The 22,075-nt window shown below is 44.1% G+C and overlaps 1 protein-coding gene across 7 annotated transcripts in view; it reads left to right on the forward strand.

Moving 5' to 3' along the window:
• ZMYND8 (zinc finger MYND-type containing 8) overlaps positions 1-22,075 on the forward strand; it is a 191,582-nt gene that overhangs the window by 22,152 nt on the left and 147,355 nt on the right. For 2 of the 7 annotated variants that reach the window (XM_033963696.1, XM_033963700.1), the window contains exons 1-2: positions 12,769-12,940; positions 20,089-20,159. In XM_033963696.1, coding sequence (XP_033819587.1) covers positions 12,927-12,940; positions 20,089-20,159 — 85 coding nt within the window. In that variant the 5' untranslated portion in view covers positions 12,769-12,926. Of the gene's footprint in view, positions 1-12,419; positions 12,745-12,768; positions 12,941-13,240; positions 13,378-20,088; positions 20,160-22,075 lie in introns of those variants that run through there. The other 5 variants (XM_033963695.1, XM_033963693.1, XM_033963694.1 and 2 more) reach the window with 5 other exon arrangements.

Consider the following 22,075-nt stretch of genomic DNA (forward strand, 5'->3'; position numbering starts at 1 on the left):
TTTTGCCATCATGTGACTCACCCTTTTTATTCCTTAAGCCACCCTGAAATCCTCCTCCTTCCAGCCCTGAAATTTGCTCTCTCAGTTTTAGGCATTGTCAATGAAGCTTGCGTGGGTCCAATTCCTAGAGCATTTTCTTCAGGCTCGGCAGCTCTGATGGCATTCTGAAGTTGTGAGATCTTAACCTGTTTTCAAGTTTCAAGTTTATTAAAAATTTTGATAAAACGCAAATCAAAACTTCTAAGCGTTTTACAATTTGTAATTAAAAAGGGGGGAGACAATAAACGAGTAAGTACTTGCATAACAATGCTTGACCAACTAGAAATAATAGGGAAATAGGGAGAACTACAAATTAACAATAAAGAATACATGAAAGGTAAACCACGATGGGGAGGCTGGGGAATAAAGATTATGAAATAACTCTGGCTGTCACCTAATCTATTTAACAGTCGGATGCATCTTGGAAAAGGTAAGTCTTTAGATTTCCCTTGAGCTTATCTAAGTTTTTTTCTGCCCTGATATGAAGAGGTAGGGAATTCCATATTGTAGGGACCGTGATTGCGATTGAGGTAGCCTGATGTGTGCTAATAATTTTCAAGGATGGCATACGAAGCAGATACTGAGAAGAGGATCTTGACGCATGGACTGCTACCCCCTCCAATCATCAAAGACCCTGCAGTAGAAATCTGTGATAGGACCCTGGCTTGAACTTTCGAAAAAGGTGAAACAAAAGAAGGAGCCAAAAAGGAACCAGAACCCACACTAGCTGAGGTAGAGGCAAATCCAGTATAAACCATAAAGGCTGCCACTCTGGCATAGAGCTACTGTATTTTTCTCCAGGAAACCCTGAAAACATGACCTCGCTTCACCCCCACAAAGCCACCTCTCTTCTTCCAAACAAGCTCCAGCTGCCTCTGGAGGGCCTGGAGCTTGCACGGATGTGTGTGATGTCATCCGCACATGCTCAGAGGCCCTCTAGATGTGGTTGGAGCTCGTCGGGGTTTTTCAAAACCGGGACAAATGCTGGGTTTTGGAAAGTCTGTCTGGGGAGCCCGGACAGTCCTCTAAAAAGAGGACATGACCGGGTTTTCCCAGATGTCTGGCAACCCTACTCTGGCATCCTCATCAAATACTGTATACTGAGGGCCCCAGCCCACTATGTAGAATAATGATCAAGAGAATGCCAGCTGACATGATAAACCCATTTGGACTCCTGACCCCTTACCATCTCATTAGGGAGCGGGATCTGCAGAGAGAAGATGTGAACCACCCAAGACAAACATCTCAGACCCCCAGCATCAAACCACCCTTGCCCTACTCCAGAAAGCACGTGTGCAAAATCCAAGACTTCTCCCTTGGTCAATTTTGAAGTTGAAATGATGGACCTACTCTTGCCTTTCACTAAAATCTGTCCCCAGACTTGTGAGATCAACCCGTGCAGAGGAAGAAATAGAACCCAATTCAGGTGAAAAAGCTGAACTGAGGCCTGTTGCTCCTGATGCAGCTTTGACACCTTGGGCCTAGAAGACCGAATAATCTCCTGCACATTAGAACCCTAAGCCAACCACAAAAGTGAAGTAGAAAGCCGGACAGCACTACTGACAACTGGTCTATTGGCCTCAAATGCCTGCAGGCGGTTGCACACGAAGCCAAGATTCAGCCCTGGCTGTCTGAACATCAACATGTGCTGGTCAGGCCCTGCTGCAGCTCTGCAGCTCAGAGATGGAAACCCAGCCCAATGAATTAACTGTAATCTGATCTGGAGTAATCCGCTGTGACTGCAGAGAGAGTGCCACTAACTATCCAGCTCTGTTTCTGAAGTAACCAAAATGCCGAGAGACCACGGCAAAAAATGACGGAACTAGAGTTACCAGCTTTACACAGTCACTCACAAAAATACTTACAAATCTAGAAAATTGTTGAGTTTTAGAACTTGTCACACGAAGGAAAAAAAAAAAGAGAACACACCCGGCCAGTCCTTAGAGTCCACAGCACCCCTCCCACACAGCCTCATTTGCTTATATCGCACGCTTTCTTGGTTTGCTTTTAACAGTGGCAGAAACTAATTGCACATATTTACGACAGAATGCATTTCCAGGACTGCAGAATTGTTGCAAGGAAACCTTTTATTCTACATTAGTTTGCCTGAAATTCATAGTGAAAACTAGTAGCCGTAGATAACGCTACAACAGTGACGCTCATTTGTATCGCACACAGCACCACAGGTGATGATGGAGGAGCTTGTGGTATAGTGGTTAAAGCACCCTGAGGTTGTGGGTTCAAACTCCGCACTGCTCCTTGTAACCCTAGGCAAGTCACTTAATCCCCCCATTGCCCCAAGTACATTAGATTGTGAGCTCACTGGAACAGGTAGGAAAATGCTTTTGAAGTACCTGTATGTATACTGCTTTGAGTGTGGTGGTATAACTACAAAAAGGCGGTATACAAGTCCCAATCCCCCCATATTTGGGAAGTCAAAAAAGAGGATGCATGGCCCCGTCTCTCCTCCTTTCAGTCTTACTCCTGATCCCACCCCTGCTTTCCACCAGTCTCGCTCCCACCCTGTCCCTCCCCCTACCCTTCATCCATTTCCTTAGTTCCCCTTCCCACCCTCTGTATCCTTTTAGTGCTCTCTGTCTCTCTCCAATTCCCCTCCCCTGTAGATGCTCCCCTCTCCCTCCAATCACCCACTGAGGGTGCTTCTCTCTCTCTCTCTCCCACTCCCTCTAACCCCCCTCATCCAGCAGGATCCAAATCTCTCTCTCTCTCGCTCTCTCTCCAGCCCTGTGCTTCACTTTCCTCTGCTGATATTTTCAATCTTCGGGCAGGCCAGAAGCGTCAGTGAGGTGAGCCTTCTGCCGTCAGCGTGCCCTGGAAGTCTTCATTAAACAGTGACTTCTTGTTCCCGCATAGGTGGGACAGCTTCAGAATAAAGGCTTCTGAGGCAGGCTGAAGAAAGCAGGCTGACCTCACTGATGCTGGCAGCCTGCCCGAAGATTGAAAATTTCAGCAGAGGAGGTAGGTGGGAGTTGGTTGAGCCTTACCCAGACAAACTCCTCCAAAGTTACCAAGCCATCCAGACACTTGGACAGTCCTCTAAAAAGAGGACATGTCTGGGTAAATCCTGACCTGGTAACTTTAGGCGAGATCAGTTCTATGAGGCACAGCAAAAGCCAAGTGAGCTTGTTCCTGCCAATGAAGCAATTCTCCGCAGTCCTCCACAATCCTCATCTCAAGCTCCCCACCAATCAACAATCTTCAGTGATTTCTAAATCAACCCAAGCCTTCCTGTTTCCTCCTGTCTTTTCTTCCCCTCCCCCAAACTCTCATTTCAGTGTTTCCAGTCCTGGGGCAGCATCTAGTTAAATCTGGTTCCTGGGACTGGGCCCCAAAGCCTTTCAAAGATGTGTCTGCACAGGGCTATAACCGGAGGGAGGAGCAGCAGCCGAGGCCAGAAAGGCCTTTGGTGGTAGTACAATGTTTGAAACGTAAATGTGTGCTGGGAACAGAATAAAAACAAGGCAGTGTGCAGTCTTGTCCTATCTGGATGGGGAAGGAGAGATGGAAAGAGAAGTGAGAATCAGGTTGGAAGATGTGGGGGGAAGGGCTCAAATATACCTGCCTGCTCCAGAGCCCAAGAAATGCCGTTAGTGTTTTCTGTCTCTATTAGAAAGTGATGTAGGGACAAAGATTCTACACTTCCCCCTCCGTATTCGAGAATTTTGTATCTATGGATTCGTTTATTCGGGGTTTTAAAACAAAAAATGCATTTTCATTTTTCAGCCTATTTTAAGCCCTGTAGCCCTCCCTTAAGCCTTACCTGGTGGTTTAGCGGGTTTTCAGGCAGTAGCGATCTTCCCACGCTCCTGCCCCATGCAGATCGCTTGCAAGAAATGGCTCGAGAGACTACGGGAGCTCAAGGCAGCCATTTCCTGTGAGTGATCTGCACGGGGCAGGAGCGTGGGAAGATCGCGCCTGCCTGAAAACCCGCTAGTCCTCCAGGTAAGGCTTAACGGGGGGCTTTCAGGGCTTAAAATAGCCAGGGGGAAGCGGGGGTTAGGGGCAGAACCGGGCCTAATATTATTTGCGATTTTTTAATATTCGTGGGCCGGCTCTGCCCCTAACCCCCGTGAATATGGAGGGTGAAGTGTACTATTATTACCGCTATTAACTATTTTTATAGTGCTACCAGACGCACACAGCGCTGTACAGAGTCACAAAATCCCCTCACTGTCCCTGCAGTGAAGCACATTTTTCATCCCTGTCCCCTAACTCCACAGTCTTAATTTTCTTCTCTGCGTTTCCCCGCTCAAAACAGAAAGATGATTTTATTTACTGTATTTTCACGCATATAACGCGCGCGTTATACACGATTTTACAAACCGTGCATAACCATACGCGTGAGCGCGTTTTACAATTTTTTTTTACATAGTTCCCCCCCCCCCGATGTCCGATTCACCCCGCAGGACCACTCGCACCCCCACCCCCGTAGGACCGCTCGCATGCACTCGCACCCGCACCCCCACCCCAAAGGACCGCTCGCACCCCCATAGCCTCATGACCCCCCCCCATCATGTAGAAGCTCCTACCGTTGTCCTGCTGCTTCCTCTGCCGGCGGTCCCGGCCCTTCTGTGAGCCCTGCGTCTGCGCTGCTTCCTCTTCCGGCGGTCCCGCCCTTTCTCTGACGTCTATAGGTTAATGCCTAATGCTATAGGTTAATAACCTTAGTGTGTTTTTTCAGTGTAAAAGCAAACCAATAGCAAGCACATGGTTTAGTGCTTTTCTAAGTGTGAAATGAAACCAAACAGCATAAACAGACAATATGCATTCCCAAGCAACAAAACAAAGCCAGCAAATAAAGAAAAGAAAAAAAATCAAGTACAGTCCTCAGAATATCACACACAATAACTTAGCGTATTTTCAAAGCACTTAGACTTACAAAGTTCCTAGTAAGTCTAAGGCCTAGATGCACTAACAGTCTTCGCGAAACTGGTTTAGCGATAATTGCATTTGCTGACCCAATGTAGAAAACAGTTCACCGCATGGTTTTCTGCACGATCGCTCATTCTCTGATCCAGTAACGCAAATAAATTCATTAATATTGAAATGCCATGCAAACTATCTGTGCAATTAATGCTCTAACATCTCTGCGCGATGCACAAAAAAACACTTTTAGTGATCCAAAAAAGGTGACTGGTTAATACCAGTTGCTGATGTGTCATATCGATATTTCAGCCTTGATATTAATATAATATTTATAACTAGCACTGGGACCCCCCCTGCGCCAGCAAAAATCGGCAGGAGAGATATCCATCCCCTCCTGCTATGGTGCCCTCCCCGCCCCGCTTGAGAGAAAATTGGCAGGAGGGATGCCCACTTCTTCCTGCCAATGGAGGTTCCCCCAAATCATCCCCTCCCCCCAACAAAAATGGTAGAAGGGATGCCTACTCCCTCCTGCCACCGGATGCTCCTCCAAATACCCCCACCCCCACGGTACCCTTGTGAGAAGTTGAAAGCAGGAAAGATGCTCAGTCCCTCCTACTCTGAAGCCTGCCAGTCCAAAATGGCAGGCCTTCTCTTCCCCAGTGTATCATATGATGTATGGGGAAGGGCCTAAGCAGGGCAGGATTAATTCGTTGAGGGCCCCTAGGTACACAAGTACACTGGGCCCCGTGCCCCATCCCACCCCACCCCACCATGCGCCCAGGCAGAAACAGGAAGCTGCGTCAGAGGGAAGCTTTGTGCAAGCAGCACCGCTTGCAAAATTACAGTTCCTGTTGCCTTTCTTACCCGTGTTGTTTACTTGTCTTACTTTCCGTCAATGGGGGGGGAGGGTTGCTGATCGTGGGGGGTGACCCGCATTGCTGATCGATGCTGGATGGGCCCATCGCCGTTTGGAAAAAACAATGTTGATGTCCTCCTTCATCGGGTCCCTCTGCCATTTCAGGCCCTAGGCATGTGCCTACTGGCCTATTGATTAATCCTGCCCTGGGCCTAAAGCCTTAATTGGCTCAGTGAACACAGGCATCTCAGCCAATCAGGGCCTTAGGCCCCTCCCCGTGCATCACATGATGCACCAGGAAGAGGAAGGCCCACCATTTGGACTGGTGGGCCTTGGAGTAGGAGGGACCGAGAATATCTTGTACTCTCAACTTCTCACAAAGGTACAAAGGGGGGGGGGCTAAGGGGCTGGGGGAGGTTTGGGGAGCATCCGGTGGCAGGAGGGGAGTGGGCATCCCTCCGGTCTTTTTTTTTTTTTTGAGGGGGAAGTGGAGTGACTGGGCATCCCTGCTGCTGCATTTTGCTGTCATGGGGGTGCCAGTTTGTGTGTGTGTGTGTGGGGGGGTCTTTAGAGAGGGCTGTCATTGGTGGGAGGGCGGAGGGTGAGGGCATCACTTTTTTTTAAATGGGGCAGGTATTGTGCGTATGTGATACATGCACACCTGTGCCATTACAAAAAAAAAAAGCCCCAACAGCTGAGGGGTTTCCCCTGCCACTCAGCTGTTAGGACTTCCCCAAACTGGCTCTGTGCATGTGTCAGTCGCTCTCAAAATGATTGATTGGATGGGGATTGCCATGAACCTCTGTGCAAATAATTTGCATGGAGGTTTGTTGGTGCATCAATCGCTTCCAGAGTCAGCCAAAAAATTGGCCAACAGCGATTCACACGGTCTTAACAACTTTGTTTTGTGCCTCTAGCCCTAAGTGTTTTGGAAAATGAGCCCCTTAGGGCATCTTTAACAAAGCCTTAGGAGTGATGCTGCCATAGTAAACACACTAAAGCCCATAGGAAGTGAAGGCCTTTGGTGTGTTTGTTGTGACAGTATCGCTACCATGGCTTTGTAATCTCGGTCATTTCCAGGAACCAAGAAACCTATGCAAGCAGCCCTTAACAGTAACCTTAGCGCATGGCTTATTGTTTTTTTTAGCGAGAAACCAAACCAGCCCAAACAGACACAAGAATATATCATGCTACTAAACAAACTGGATTGGTACAGATTGATTCTACATAGACCTTCAGTGCTATCAGAATAACTGGCCTCTTTCACACAAACAGACCCTCATCAAGCAAGGGATAAGTATCTACAAACTAAAAATAGAAATATGTAGACAAAAGTTAGACTGAACCGCCAAGAAGCCAGATTCTGTATACAATGCAACACCACAGAAACAATGACACGTTGCATAATACAGTGCAAAATATAAAGATAGCAGCTGTAAAATTAGGAAAGAGAGATGCTGGCCACCTGGGGGGTAGAAAAGTGAAGATTCTGAACTCCAGGGGACAGGGACACACATGCCACAGCCAGGGCCAGATTTAGATGAAAAGAGGCCCTAGGCTATTCCACTTATGAGGCCCTTTCACCTCCCATTTTTAAGTTTGTAAATTACATGAGAGATAATAAAATACATCATTACTGTGATATATATCAATATGTTAAATGAAACATGTTGTTATTGGTACTAACCTTTATAAAAAATGTGACACGGATAATAAATAAAAAAAAGTCGAGAACACTTATTTGGACATTTATTCTCAGCACCATATATAGTACTTGTAACAATAACTAATCAAACATAACACACAACATCGCCCCTTCCTATGTCCATAGTGCCCCCAGTGCGTCCTTCCTCACCTCACCCCCCTCCGATGCCCGCCTGCCTCCCATCCCCCTTCCATTGAACACCCCCCTATGCCTTCCTGCCTGCCATTAAACCCCTCCACCCCCCCTCCGATGCCAGCCTGCCTGCTTCCCATCCCTCTTCCACTGAACCCCCACCCCTATGCCAGTCTGGGCCGCCCTGTCCTGACGGATCCACATTTTGCCTCTCTCCCCGCAGGGCTGGGCTTTGCCCAGCTGTTTCCGGACTGACGTCTTTCCCTCCCCGATCCTCCTCCCAGGGCGAGAAAAAGAAAGGGAGAAGCCGAGTCGGCGCCCTGTTGTGGCCGGAGCCGGTTCCGATCCCGAAGCGTAGAATTTCTCCTTATTTTCGGTTCAGTGTTTTAGTGTTCACTGTTTTTAGAATAGCGTAATTTTAATTTTGCTAACAATTTGAATGGAGGCCCCTCTTGATCTTGAGGCCCTAGGCTGAAGCCTAGTTAGCCTATAGTAAAATCCGGCCCTGGCCACAGCCTTCTCTCTCCCCTCTGCCTTTTCCCAATCCAACTGGAAGATTAAAGAAGCATCATTGTTGATCCTGTGTTGGAACACCTCTTGATCCTGCATCCTTCTGTCAGAAAGTCTTCCGCAGAGATATGAAGCAGACTAGACATTAGTCAAAAACCAAGGAGACCATGGTCTAAGAGTATTTCAAATGCAGATATTTTATTAGTAACAGTAACAGAGAGGTCAAAACCATGCCCTCACTCAGCTGAGTTTTGCCTGAACAGGCTGCTTCAAGGACCTACAATACCAGATTGGTGAACATGAGAATAGCCTTACTGAGTCAGACCAAATGGTCCATCTAGCCCAGTAGCCTGTCTTCATGGTGGCCAATCCAGGCCACTAGTACCTGGCAAACCCCCCAAAAGTACCAACATTCCATGGTACTAATCCAGGGCAAGCAACCGCTTCCCCCATGTCTGTCTCAATAACAGATTATGGACTTTTCTTCCAGGAAATTGTCCAAAACTTTCTTAAATCCAGCTACATTAACCGCTCTTCCCACAACCTCTGGTAACACATTCCAGAGCTTAAGTATTCTCTGAGTGAAAAAAATATTTCCTCCTATTGGTTTTAAAAGTATTTCCCTGTAACTTCATCAAGTGTCCCGTACTCTTTGTAATTTTTGATGGAGTAAAAAAAAAATCGATCCACTTGTACTCGTTTTACATCACTCAGGATTTTGTAGACATCAATCACATCTCCCCTCGGCTGTCTCTTTCCAAAGCTTAAGAGCCCTAACCGTTTTAGTCTTTCCTTTTCTAGTTCCGCTATATCTTTCTTGAGATAAGGCAACCAGAACTGAATGCAATATTCACCATAGAGTTATACAGAGGCATTATAATGTCTTGTTAACCATCCTTTTTTACATAATTCCTAGCGTCTTGTTTGTTTCTTTGGCCACCACCATCTACAATGATACCCAGATCTTTTTCTTGGGTGCTAACCCCCAAGGTGAACTCTGGCATCTGGTATCTACGATAAGTTTATTCTTCACAATGTGCATCACTTTGTATTTGTCCAAATTCAATTTCATCGGCCATCTGGATGCCCAGTCTTCCAATTTCCAAAGGTCTGCCTGAAAGTTTTCCACAATCTTCATGCTTGCACCAAAACTGGCTAAAATTTTATGCTTTTTCTCAAAATGTTCCACAATGTTACTGGGGAAGGACAAAGGTTCATAGTCAGCGCGCAAGACAAATGCAAGTCTTTAGAGCGCAAGACAATAGCGCACAAGTCATTATAATGCAAGACAATAACACACAGGACTTTATAGCGCAAAATATTATGTGTAGGTCTATATTGTGAAACAGCACTTTATTGTGGAGCTTACAGGGCTTGTGCTGCACAAATTATTCTTAATCTTTGGACCAGTCTAGGAAGAGGTAAAATGTGGCTGTGGCAGGACTGATAGCCAGAAGGAAAATAGGGAGCTGTTAGATGCAGAAGATGAGATGAGATGAGAAGCTGGCCAACTAGGGAGGGAGAGGGGGGGGGGGGAGAAGCTGCTTGCCACCTGTACAGGGCAATGAAAGAGAGAGAAGAAGGGGAGATATTCAACTATGGGTGTGTGAGAGGGGCAGCAAAGCTAAAGGTTCTCCTAGGGCAGGGGTCAGTAACCTGCATCTTACAAGCTGCATGCTGCTCTTCTTCTATATGGCTGTTGCTCCACAGGCCCCAACCCTTTAATTCCTCCCCCCTCCCATGGCCAGCTGAGGTACCTGGTGGTCCAGCAGGGGTCTTCATGACAGGAGCATTTCCCTATCACTGCTGTGTCCTTGTGGCTGCCGTGACCTCTTATGGTACTACAGGAAATGCTGTGAGCAGCCGTGAAAGGTCACGGCAGCCATTTTAGAAGGCAGCCGCATGGAGGCAGGAGCAAGAGGGCCACACTCCTGCCATGAAGACCACACTGGACCACCAGGTACCTCGATAAGCCCAGGAGGGGGGGGGGTCATGGGATTGGGAGGGAGATTAAAGGGTTGGGAACTGGAGAGGGGAGATAACATTGGCTATGGGTTGGAGGGAGGGAAGAGGTGAAGAGACCTGCAAGGGGTTGGAGGGAAGAAAGAGGGGAGAGAAGCATGATCTTTGGGAGGGGAGAGAAGAGAAGAGAGAGTGAGAGAGCTGGAATATCTCAAATTCCCTTCTGTACCCATTGCGGCTCTTTGTAAATCTTGGGTCAAATTTTTAGGATAAATTGGTTCTTTACTTTAAAAAGGTTGCTGACCCCTGTCCTAGGGTGTCTGATACCCTTGGGCTTGCCCTGGAAACTGTTTGCTAAGATAAAACATCACTTGACACTACTAACTGTGGTTCTTGACCTGATCCCTGTGAGTTCTGGTTTTCTGGATATTTATAATGAATATGCATGATAAAATATCTGCAGAAATGTAGACAGACAAAGCTGGTCCTACCACTAGGCAGACAAGGTGTTTGCCTAGGGCAGGGGTAGGCAATTCCAGTCCTCGAGAGCCGGAGCCAGGTCAGGTTTTCAGGATATCCACAATAAATTTGCATGAGATAGAACTGCATCTCAAGGAGGCAATGCATGCAGCTCCATCTCATACATATTCATTGTGGATATCCTGAAAACCTGATCTGGCTCTGGCTCTCGAGAACTGGAATTGCCTACCCCTGGCCTAGGGCAACACAATGTAGATTATTTTTTTTTTTTTTGGAAGGGAGGGTGTTTTGCACAGTATCAGTGTGTACAGAATGGAGTATTTTAAATCTGTTGGGTTTTTTTTATAGCACAGGACCTGCCTTATTCCATACACCTCAATAGGAAGTTTGTACTGGAGGGAGTGGTTGGGATGCAGCACAGCTTGAGTGCAGGCCTGGGCTCCAAAGCTCCACATCAAACTTTCATTTTGCTGCAGTGTTGGCCTATCTAGCAGAGGAAGGACTGTGGTAGGGAGGGAGGGGAGAAGGGATGCTGGATGCCCCTGATGGACGGGGGGATGACATGGCTGAAAGTTCATTTAGGGTAGCCGAACCTTCAGTGGTGTTTCTCCCATCCCCTTCAGGAGCCACCCCAAGGCCCTGCTGTTTCTCTCCCTCCCCTTCAGGTGAGCCAGCTGGGTAGGCAAGGAATGGAACTAGAATCTCATGATTCTTATATGGTAGATATCCTGAAAACCATGCTAAGCAACAAAAAAAATGGCAGATCGATGAAAATTGCCAACATGGAAACGTGATTGTGTTGAGCTTTTAGCTATTTATCATTTTTAACCTTGTCATGGTACATACATGTTGATTGTAGACAATTTTCATCGATCTGCTGTTTTTGTTGTCTGGTGGATCTTAAGGATTGCTTGCCTTTTGTTTCCTTGACCCTATTGTAGATTTCAAGTATTAGTTTGGGAAATCCTGGCATAGGCAAATAAGAAACCAAATTGGACTGGGTTGAAAATCACCGCTTAATACAGGGGTGTCAAAGTCCCTCCTCGAGGGCCGCAATCCAGTCGGGTTTTCAGGATTTCCTCAATTAATATGCATGAGATCTATTTGCATGCACTGCTTTCATTGTATGCTATTAGATCTCATGCATATTCATTGGGGAAATCCTGAAAACCGGACTGGATTGTGGCCCTCCAGGAGGGACTTTGATACCCCTGGTAATAGAAACTAAAGAGACAGCTTGATGAACAAGGAGACCTTTAGCCCATTTCATTTTTAGGTTACAATCCCCCCCCCAAAAAAAACCAACAACAAATAAACCCCCCGCACCAGTCTGAACAGAAGATGGGGCAATTGCAATTAAAAGTCAATGTTCATATTTTCTTTTAAACTTGCTAGACAGACCTGAAACGATTTAAATAAAATGTTGATTAAAGCAAGTAAAACGTGTTACACGGAGGTTTTGTAGCAATGTCCTGACCTCCCTTTGAAACATTCCTTTTACCGGTGCAGCAAGTGACAGGGTTAATAGCCTGCGAACTGCAGTAAGTTAATGCAGATAGGAAGGTTTCACTCTGACCAGGGGAGGGGCGAATGCCAAACTCGCTGGGACACATTTGATTATTTGTGAACATTTCAGAAAAGTGCACGCATCCCGTACTTTTACAACGTTTTCCGACACCAGCTGCATGCAAAATTCCAGTTCACACAAGAAAAATCCAATTTGAGATATAGGATGATTGCAGTATAAAATCATATGAATCCTAGAAAAGACAAAAAAAAGGGATGGCTCTTTTTTAAATTATTGCTCCGACCTTAGGTATTAGTAAATAGCAATTATGTATCGATATGGAACTCTATTTCAGCTTAAGCAAATGGATTAGGCTTTCCTCTCCTGTTACAAATAGCCCTAAGCACCACTTACACTGGAAATGTTCTGCAAAAATGTAGCAAAGTGCTCTACACTGTTTCCTGCTCAAGTAGCTGTTCTGCTGTTTAAAACGAAGGGAAGGAAAGCCTCGCTTGCTTTGGGGGAAGGGAGCCTCTCCACTTGGCCGCTGCCGTGGGCCGAAGTTTGGCTCGGGGAAATTCTCAGTGCTGACAAAGGCCTACTTCAGCCTGGCTTTTTCAGCGGGCAGGATGGCTCCTGCTCTCCAGAGCTGCACAAAGCTAATCGGTGAGGAAGTGTTTCAGCCAATCGCTCGCAGTTTTGCATTGCGATTTCCGAGCGCAGCCAATCCGGGATTAGTTTCTATTAGGCAGCCAGATCATCAAGCTGAAATGCCAAGCCCTTTCTGTCTGAGAACTGAGAGCCTGTCCTCCATGTTTTATAAGTATTGACAAAACACTGTGTTAACAATGCATCCACAGAGGTAAGCTTGACTTTTTCATTTCTGTTTTCCCTCTAGAACATGTGGATTGTGGGGTTCCAGGCTAACTCTCTCTTCTTTGCTGCACCAAACTCACACCCCAGCACTTTCTGCAGTTAAAACTGTTTAAATGTGCTTTCTTAGGTCACATGGTTAGAAGCCATTAGCCATATCTTTGTTTTTGTAAGCTGGCAAAAACCTGGACACATATACTTTGTCACAAGAGCCTGGTGTTTTGAAGTTTTCCAAGACTCTGGTGGGTTTTTTCTTCCAAAGAAGGCTTTTTTTTTTTTTTTTTTTTTCCTTCCTCTCTGAGCAGTTTGCCTGCACTGTTGTCTGCTGTGTCACATGCCTGCTGGAGAGAAAATGGAAGCTAGGAGCAGATGCATGTAGCTGCCATCCAGGGAGCCAAGAAAGGATCATGGCAGATAACAGAAGAGGCAAGTTCCTTTCCAAGTAACCAGAGGGAATGCTGGATTCAGTTTGCTCCCTACAAAAATGCTGTTTTGGGAAGCTAAGACAAGAGAGAAGTGCTGAAGGCAAAATCAGATGTTAGGCCTAGAGAGTGGGATGCTGAATCATGATTTAAAAAAAAAAAAAAAAAAAGAATCTCAGTTATAATGATTTAAATTTTACTTTATTACTTGGGAAAAACAACTGTTATGCTTTGCTTTGTGGGGATCAGAGTTCCAGGTTCTACATTTTTATCTGAAGAGGAATTTTTAGTCTGATATTTTTGTGCTGGATCAGACAAACAGGAAAACATTGAGGAAGGAGGTGCAGCTTAAAAATAGAAATTCTGTATTTCTGTAGCTAGTTTGGTGCATGTAATTGAGCTGATTATATATTTTGGTGCTGCAGTGGATATAATTCTATGCTGAGGAATGTGAGCTGGTTAAAATGAATGTCTGGGTCAGAACAGCATTAGGTTAAATTTTCAATACTGTTCAAGTCTCTCTCAAACATGTCCATGTTGGTCAGTTTCAATTTTGGTAGTCAGTCAGATACTTACCTAAATGGATACAGATAGTGCTTTTCTTGAGCATTTATTGGTAAGTAAATATATTTGAACTACTTCTGAAAACATTTTACTACTGTTTATCAGAATGCAGTAATCCTCAAAAGCAAAGCACTCTAATCAGACACACACAAAGGGCCTTAATCTATTGTAATTTGATGCTCTTTTAAATAACTTAAAACTGTAAATGGGCTAATTCAAATGCATATTTTTTTTTCTAATGTGAAAAATGTAGGTTTTTTCCTTCCTGTTTCTCCTTAGCCAAGACTGACTGACCTGTATTGGGTAGTAATCTCTTCAATATTGTGCTTGGGGGCTGCAGCTTAAACATAGGTGCCCCCTGAAAGCTCTGTGAACTGTACTGAAAATGGAAGTACTCAGCTGTGTGTATTTCCTGTATCCATTTTAAATAGCTGAGTGGTACTGTATGTATCGTATGTAAACACCAGTGATACTGTTGGTTCTAATGACTGTTCTACTAAATAGTAAGACAATTAAAAAAAAAAAAAAATAGCAGTCATTTTCTTAATGCATGCAATCAAACTTATCTGTAGTCTGTTCTCTGTTAAGAAATCAGTTGCACATCCTTTTGGGAGAATTGAATCAAAATGATGCCAGTTTAATGTATATTATTAATGCCTGGAATTAACAGGACACATTTTGAGAACATTTCATCCCACATTATAAGTTATAGGCCATCTTTGTAGGATGTAGTGCATTCTTAGATCAGCTGTTAAGAAAAAAAATCCAGTTTTTGTCCAAATGTATAGGACAGCAAAAATACTAGCTTACCAGCAACAACCTGAGAAATGTGGCCTGCTAAACAGTGGGGGAAAAAGTACCTAAAACGGGTTAATTAGAGAAAACTGTCTGAATATTTTGCTTTATAAAATGTAAGAATTCAGTTTGTGGTGTAGATAGATATTTCTTTTTATTGCTGCTGTTCACAAAAGGAAGGGAGATACTGCAGCTGAGACTCCAGTTGAAGTTTTTTGCAGCCCTTGCCTTTGTTCTCTGTTTGCAGTAGAAACACAGAAGTGGCATTTGCACAATAAAGTGGATTGCCAGAAAATGATGAAAATATATGCACAAATGTGTTTTAGAAGGTGGATTTGTTGCAGTTACCCATTTGGTCAGTACAAGGAAGCGTGAGTTAAATGATATGTAATTCAAAGCTTGCATTAAAATGGCTCCCTCAGGTTTTGTTAAACAAGGATCTCTTTCAACTAAGCAGTCCCCTCCGACATTGGCTAACAGTGAGGCATGTTTGTTTGGTTGCCTTTCTGTGAATACACTGCACTTTGGTTTTGTTGCATGTACTATTTTTATCTATGTAAATATAATGGAGTGCATTATATTTCCGAAAAAAAAAAAAAACTAAGTGCCTGCATTGCACCAAGATGTCTTGAGGCAAGGCAGATGGAGAAGTGGGGTTTTGTGGCACAGTCCAATGAGATGTTTCCATGTAGCTCTTGGACCAATAGCAGCAGAGGGATGATTAAAGATTGACAATTGCACTAGCAGGACTGTGAAAGGCCTTCTGGAAATTTCTGCCATCTTTGTTAAATTTAAGTGAGACAAATTTTAGCCAAGCTGAAGAATTTGATGTAGTTTTTGTGCTTGTTGAGGTATGATGTTATCAGTCACTTTTATAGATTCTTTAATAAGAAGCAGTTTTCTATTGAATCTGGGCAGATGGGATGTGGCATTCACTTTAAAACCTAGACAGAGGGAAAAGAGCACTTTTGCCTTTTGGCCTTGTCGACTTTTAACTATTTTCCTTTCCTTATTTAGGATTTATGTGAAACAGCGAGACCTCTTTGATTAGCGTTCAGAAAATGGCTTAGTTATCTGGTATACGCAGGAGGTAATTTTGTAGAATAGTCCAGAAACTTTATGGCTACTAAACAGTGGTTTGTTATTGCCTAGCCATGACTATAAGTCAGCAGTTTAGCTTTAGCTTTCAGTTATTGTTCAGACTTGTTGACTAGAACTTGGAAGTAGTCGAAGAACCATCTGGCCATATACTGAAAGCTTCAGAAGCTAGTTTCCTTTTTAAGTTTTGCAGGCAAACTGTTTCAGATTTCAGTCCAGTTACACTCTGGAAGGATGAGTAAGTAAAATACTGAAGCCACTCAACAGGACGGGACCTGCCTGCACGAGGAACCAGTTCAGACTGGATTGCATAAGTTTGGATTATAAAGCAGTGCTTTTACTGCTTGGAAATCTCACTTCAGAGACTACACACTAGTCATTTATAGCATGACTACAGAGAGACTGAAGTGCAGCCATTTTCTGCTGAAATGTTAACTGGTTTTAAACTAGTTTTGCACTCTGACACAGTGAAATCAGAAGTGCTAGATAAGCAGCATGTGTGTGTTTTTATATTAGCGTACAGAGGAAGTTGTATTTTTGCATTATTTTTGCTATGTTTTGAAACTAATTTGAGAATTGTACCCTGGATCATTTTCTTCTTGGGGGGGGGGGGGGGGGCTAGTTCTTATACAATTTCAGAATAATACTTTTTTTTGATCGGAAGAAGAGTTACCTTTGAAAGTTCATCATAAAATGCATTGAGTTAGATCAGGGGTAGGCAATTACGGTCCTCAAGAGCTGGAGCCAGATCGGGTTTTCAGGATATCCACAATGAATATGTATGAGATGGATTTGCACGTGCTGCCTCCTTGAGATGCAAATCTATCTCATGCATATTTATTGTGGATATCCTGAAAACCTGACCTGGCTCTGGCTCTGGCTCTTGAGGACCGGAATTGCCTACCCCTGAGTTAGACCAATAAAAAAAAGGTATCGCCTTATTTCCTTTAGTTTTGATATTACCAGTATAATAAATATTAGGACACAATTCTTTTATAATGTGTAAACATGAACCCCGCTGTTCACAAAATAATTGTTTACTCTGTTTAGGCCTCACAGAATAGAGCAGTGGTTCCCAAACCTGTCCTGGGGGACCCCCAGCCAGTCAGGTTTTCCAGATATCCCTAATGAATATGCATGAGAGAGATTTGCATATAATGGAAGTGACAGGTATGCAAATCTCTCTCATGTATATTCATTAGGGATATCTGGAAAACCTGACTGGCTGGGGGTCCCCCAGGACAGGTTTGGGAACCACTGGAATAGAGTATCCCCTAATTTGCCAGGTAGACTGTTTGTTTATTTTACCTGGAAATTTCCTGGACGCTTTTATTAATGTGCAGTGATGCTTGGTGTATTTCACAGACTACATTTACTTTGAATCTTAAGCTTTAAAACAGGGACCTCAAAGTCCCTCCTTGAGGGCCGCAATCCAGTCGGGTTTTCAGGATTTCCCCAATGAATATGCACAAGATCTGTGTGAATGCACTGCTTTCCATGCATATTCATTGGGGAAATCCTGAAAACCCGACTGGATTACGGCCCTCAAAGAGGGACTTTGAGGTCCCTGCTTTAAAAGCTGCTTCTGAGCAAATCCACCCTTTAGTTTTTCACACTATGGACTGTCTCCTAGCATTGAGCATGACAAGAGGTGGTGATTTGCTAGGAATCAGAAACAAAAAGGGGGGGGCGGGGGAGGGGAGAGAAAAGACTACCTGAGCTAGATTCTGATCATAAACCTTTCTGAGTAAACTGTGACTTCAAACACATCTCATATTTAAAGGAAGGGGCTTCCTATTTAGCGCACCATGTCTAAACATTTCGGTTGTTGGAAGTGCTTTGCCCTTCTGCACTTTAAGTTATTCAGATGATTGTTTCCAAAACTAGACGTGCCATTTATATAAGAGATACAGTTATTCAATAAATTGCTACCATTTTAGATACAGTACAGCAATGAGCCAGGGCTCTGCTGCCAGACGCCATTTTAAGAATCTTTCATAACTAGCTTAGCTACCGATGAGTAAGAGACTGTGTTGTATTAGGTGAGTGCTTATGCAAAGCTAGTACTTATTTAGCTATGGCATGCTAACATTTTGGGGATGGGGTTTGCATTTTTTTTTCCCACATTTCGTTCATATATGCAAGCCACAAGTGTATGTACAGAAGGAAGGAGGGGTCTTGAGGATGAAAATGAGCATTTTTGGGGCATGGTCTAACAAAGTCTGGTATTTATCAACTGTTGTTTCATAAGTGCATGTTCCTGACGTCGTGTAATTTACTGATTCACCATACACGAATGCTCTGCATGTGTGTAGGGAGAGTCTGAGTAGTTTTCCAGAGCTATCGGATAGTCTCAGTTAAATGTCAGGGTGTAGCAGCAGTTCCACTGAAACTTTTAATTGCTCTCTCCAGATAATATCTAGATTTACATATGGGAGTAATGGATTTACATACTTTTTTTTTTTTTCAGCCTTTAGATTGCATTTTCTTCAACACATCACTGTCTAAATTGTAAAAATGAACTGTGAATTTGCATGCAAGTATGGTTGACACTGTCAGGCAAGAAGAAAATGTATGATAGACCAAGAAAGTCCTTTGTATGTAAGACATCACTATTTATTTATTTTGAAGCCCCTAACATTGGGGCTCATTTTACGAAGGGCTTGATGCATGCGCTAAACTGCCGGACGCGCTAGCTATTACTGCCTCCTCTTGAGCAGGCAGTAGTTTTTTGGCTAGCGTGGGGGTTAGCACGTCATTCAACGTCACGCGCGCTGAAGCCACTACCGTGGCTTTGTAAAAGGAGCCCTTAAAGACAGATTTCTGGTAACAAGGGAAGCACAAATTTTCAGTTATCCATCACTGAGAATAAACTGTTAGGTCATTTCTCGGCTAAATATTTCATATCCCAAGATATCTGAGGGGAAGTAGCTTACATAGTTCAGTTATTTGGGTTTTCAAAATAGAATTGTGACATTTAAACACACTGACACTGGCAGGTATCATACGCAGATCTATAGGTTTCTTCTATCGCCAATGTTTCCCTTGTCTTGCATATTAATATTAAATATTGGCAGATCGAATACAGCATGGGAAAGGATTAAATTCATACTGTATAGGGGCTGCTTTTAAAGATACCTTCCAAGTCATTGCTACTTCATATGAAGTCTTTCCCCATTCTAGATCTGAGTTCATGAATGGGGAACAGCTCCAGTGACTGGTTCTATATGAAACAGGTTTATTGATTTCCAAGTAGTTTTTTTTTTTGCTAGCACAATGCATTTGAAATCTTTTGATAGGGAGCATAGATGCTGCTGTTTCTTTGGCTGCAAAGATATAAGTTGCTTAACTGATTTGCTCATAAATGACAGCATGCCCAAGATCTTTCTATTTTGGGAAAATACCTGAAACTGAAATATGTTTATTTACCAACAGAGAATAAATTTTAGTATTTAGCCTGTATCCTTACACAGCTGGAGCCAAGAAACCTCCCTCTTCCTGAATACTGAAAGTGATGGCTCTAATTGGTGCTCATCTGAATCTTTTTTCCCTGCACTGACAAATGGATAAAATACACATTAGGATTCTGCTTGCATATCCTTCAAGTCTCCAGGCATTTTGCTGAAATCTCTAGGTTTTTTTTTTTTTTTTTTTTTCCGTGAATCTTCAGCCTTATCGGCCCCTGGGAATCCATGTCATTGATGCGCACCTCCAGCAGAGTCAGCAGATCTTCAACAAATCCTGGAAGATCTCCTAGCCCTTGAAGCGTGTATGTTAGATGCTAGAATTCTGTCAGTTCTCAGATGCATTTGTAGCAGTCTTCCCCCCCCCTTCCTCTCTATTATATTCTGTAGCAAGCCATAGGGTTTTTGTGACCAGGATGAATTGTCATGCCAGCAATGGGTATAATTTATAGAAGAGAAAAATAATTTAAAGTTATTCTATAGTTTAATATCATAGAGTACATGGAACTGTAATTTCTGCCAGTCAAAAACATATGGAATATATAATCTGTGAATCTACTGTTTAATTACAGATATCTAAATAATATAATGTATTGCAGGATGTTTTTTCAGAGATACAGGTATAGAAAAAAAAAATACTGCTGTCTATTCAAAGGCACGGGAGAGCCACAGTTAATCTTCACTTGGATAAACAGCAAATTTCTGCCTTTTCTGTATTTGCCAGAAGACATGTTTGACAAAAATGTAGTGTTCACCTAAGAAAAGGATGTAACATTTCTTTTTCACTCCTGTAGCTTGGCTGAAGAAGAAATAAAGGCAGAGCAGGAGGTGGTGGAGGGGATGGATATCTCGACACGCTCCAAAGGTGAGGAAAACATGCTTCTATATTTTAGAAGGAAAAGGACCAAATGAAATCCTTTTAGAGACGCAGCAATATTCTATCTGCTCTGTATGTCCAGGATTTCTGGTGTACATGGTAACTGGATAAATGAATGCGCTTCACTTAAATGGGAATGAAAACGGTGAATTGGACTTTGTGTGGGGTTTACTTACACATTAGAGCTGGGTTTTTGTTTTGTTTTTTTGCCAAGGGTGTTGAAGGGAGCTTGGTCAAGTACAGGCTTTGGAGCATAAATAAAAGGCAACGATAAGTAAATCATTGTTACCCATAATTATTAGGTATACTCTCCCCATAGGGTTTGCATGCAGTGTTGTGCAAGGAATCGGACACCATTTTGTAGCTGATTTCTTCCCAAAGCAGGTACAAAATGGTGGCAAAACAGTTGCCAGTATCAGTAGCTACTCCCTATTATACCCTCTCTTTTAAGTTTACAACTATAAACATTGAAATGAACTGTTTAACAAGTGGAATGTGCATGCTTTAAGCATGACAAATAGGGACATTTCATGCGAGTTGAGAGGGGTAGGTGGAGTAGGTGTGATTGCAAAGGTAATGGTGTGGGTTTTGTGTGTGAGTAGCTGGAGGGGGAGTTTGTAAGTGGTGTGTAATAGGGGAGTAGTGAAGAAAACATGCAAGGCAACAGCTGTGTGTAGGGGGGAGGAATCAGTCCTTCCCTCCCTGTTTCCATGCTTTTTCCCCTCCCCTTTTCTTTCTTCCCCCTGATCTCTCTCCTGCAATCTTTCTGTTTCTTCTCAGTCCTTTCTCTTTCCCTTTCCCTTATTTATTTCCCCACCCGCCTCTTGCATTTCTGCTCAGGCCAGGGTCCGGATGCACAAAACTCTCTGACCATCTTAACGATCGTCACTAAACCAGTTAGATTTGGTTTAGCAACGACCTAATTTGCCGACCCGATGTACAAATTGGCCCACCGCTTCCTTTACTGTGCGTTCATTCATTGTCTGACTCTGCCATGCAAATGACCTTGTTAGTATTAAAATTAGGTCATTAATATTAAAACCAGCCCACCGATCAATGCCCTAACATCACTTCACTATGCACAAAAAATAGTGACTAGTTTGAATGACCCAAAAAACATGACTAGAATAGAGAGGCAGGAGGGATGCCCACTTCCTCCTGCTTCAGAAACCTGTTTCCAACCTCTTTATGACACAGACACACATACACACCCACCCAGCAGGAGGGATGCCACTCCCTCCTGCCTCGGCCACCAGGCCTCTTGCTCCCCCCGCATGCCTCCTGCCCCTATACCTTATAGGAAGAGGCAGCAGGAAGGATGCCCAGTCCCTCCTGCCTGCAGGCCAGCTTCTCCAAAATGGCATGCCTTCTCCTCCCTGGTGCATCCTGGGATGTACCAGGAAGAGCCTAAGGCCCTGATAGGCTCAAACGCCTAAGGAACCACCCAGGGGAGGGGCCTTAGGCCCCTCACGATGCATTCCACGATGTGCTAGGAAGGGGAAAGCCCACCATTTTGGAGAGGCAGGCCTGCTGGACAGGATGAGCTGGGCATCCCTCCTGCTTTCTCTTCCTGTAAGATTGGTGTGTGTGTGTGTGTGTGTGTGTGTGTGAGGGAAGTCAGAGAGGCCCGGTGGTCGAGGCACAATGGAGTGGGCATCTCTCTTGCTGATTTTTATTTCTTTTTGTAAGTATGGGGGGAGGGGTCATCTGGGGGGGGGGGGGAAGTTCAGCAAAGGGGCCAACCGGCAGCGGCAGGAGGGAGTGGGCATCCCTTCTGCTGCTCTGTAATTTAAAGGTGAAGGGTTCAGGTGGCCAAGGCAGGAGGGAGTGGGCTTCTTACCTGCTGATTTATTTATTTATTTAAAGTTTGGGGCTGTCCTCGGAAGGGGGGGCAGCAGAACTCT

Source organism: Geotrypetes seraphini, chromosome 11 (genome assembly GCF_902459505.1).
Source record: "Geotrypetes seraphini chromosome 11, aGeoSer1.1, whole genome shotgun sequence".
NCBI classification, from domain to species: Eukaryota; Metazoa; Chordata; class Amphibia; order Gymnophiona; family Dermophiidae; genus Geotrypetes; species Geotrypetes seraphini.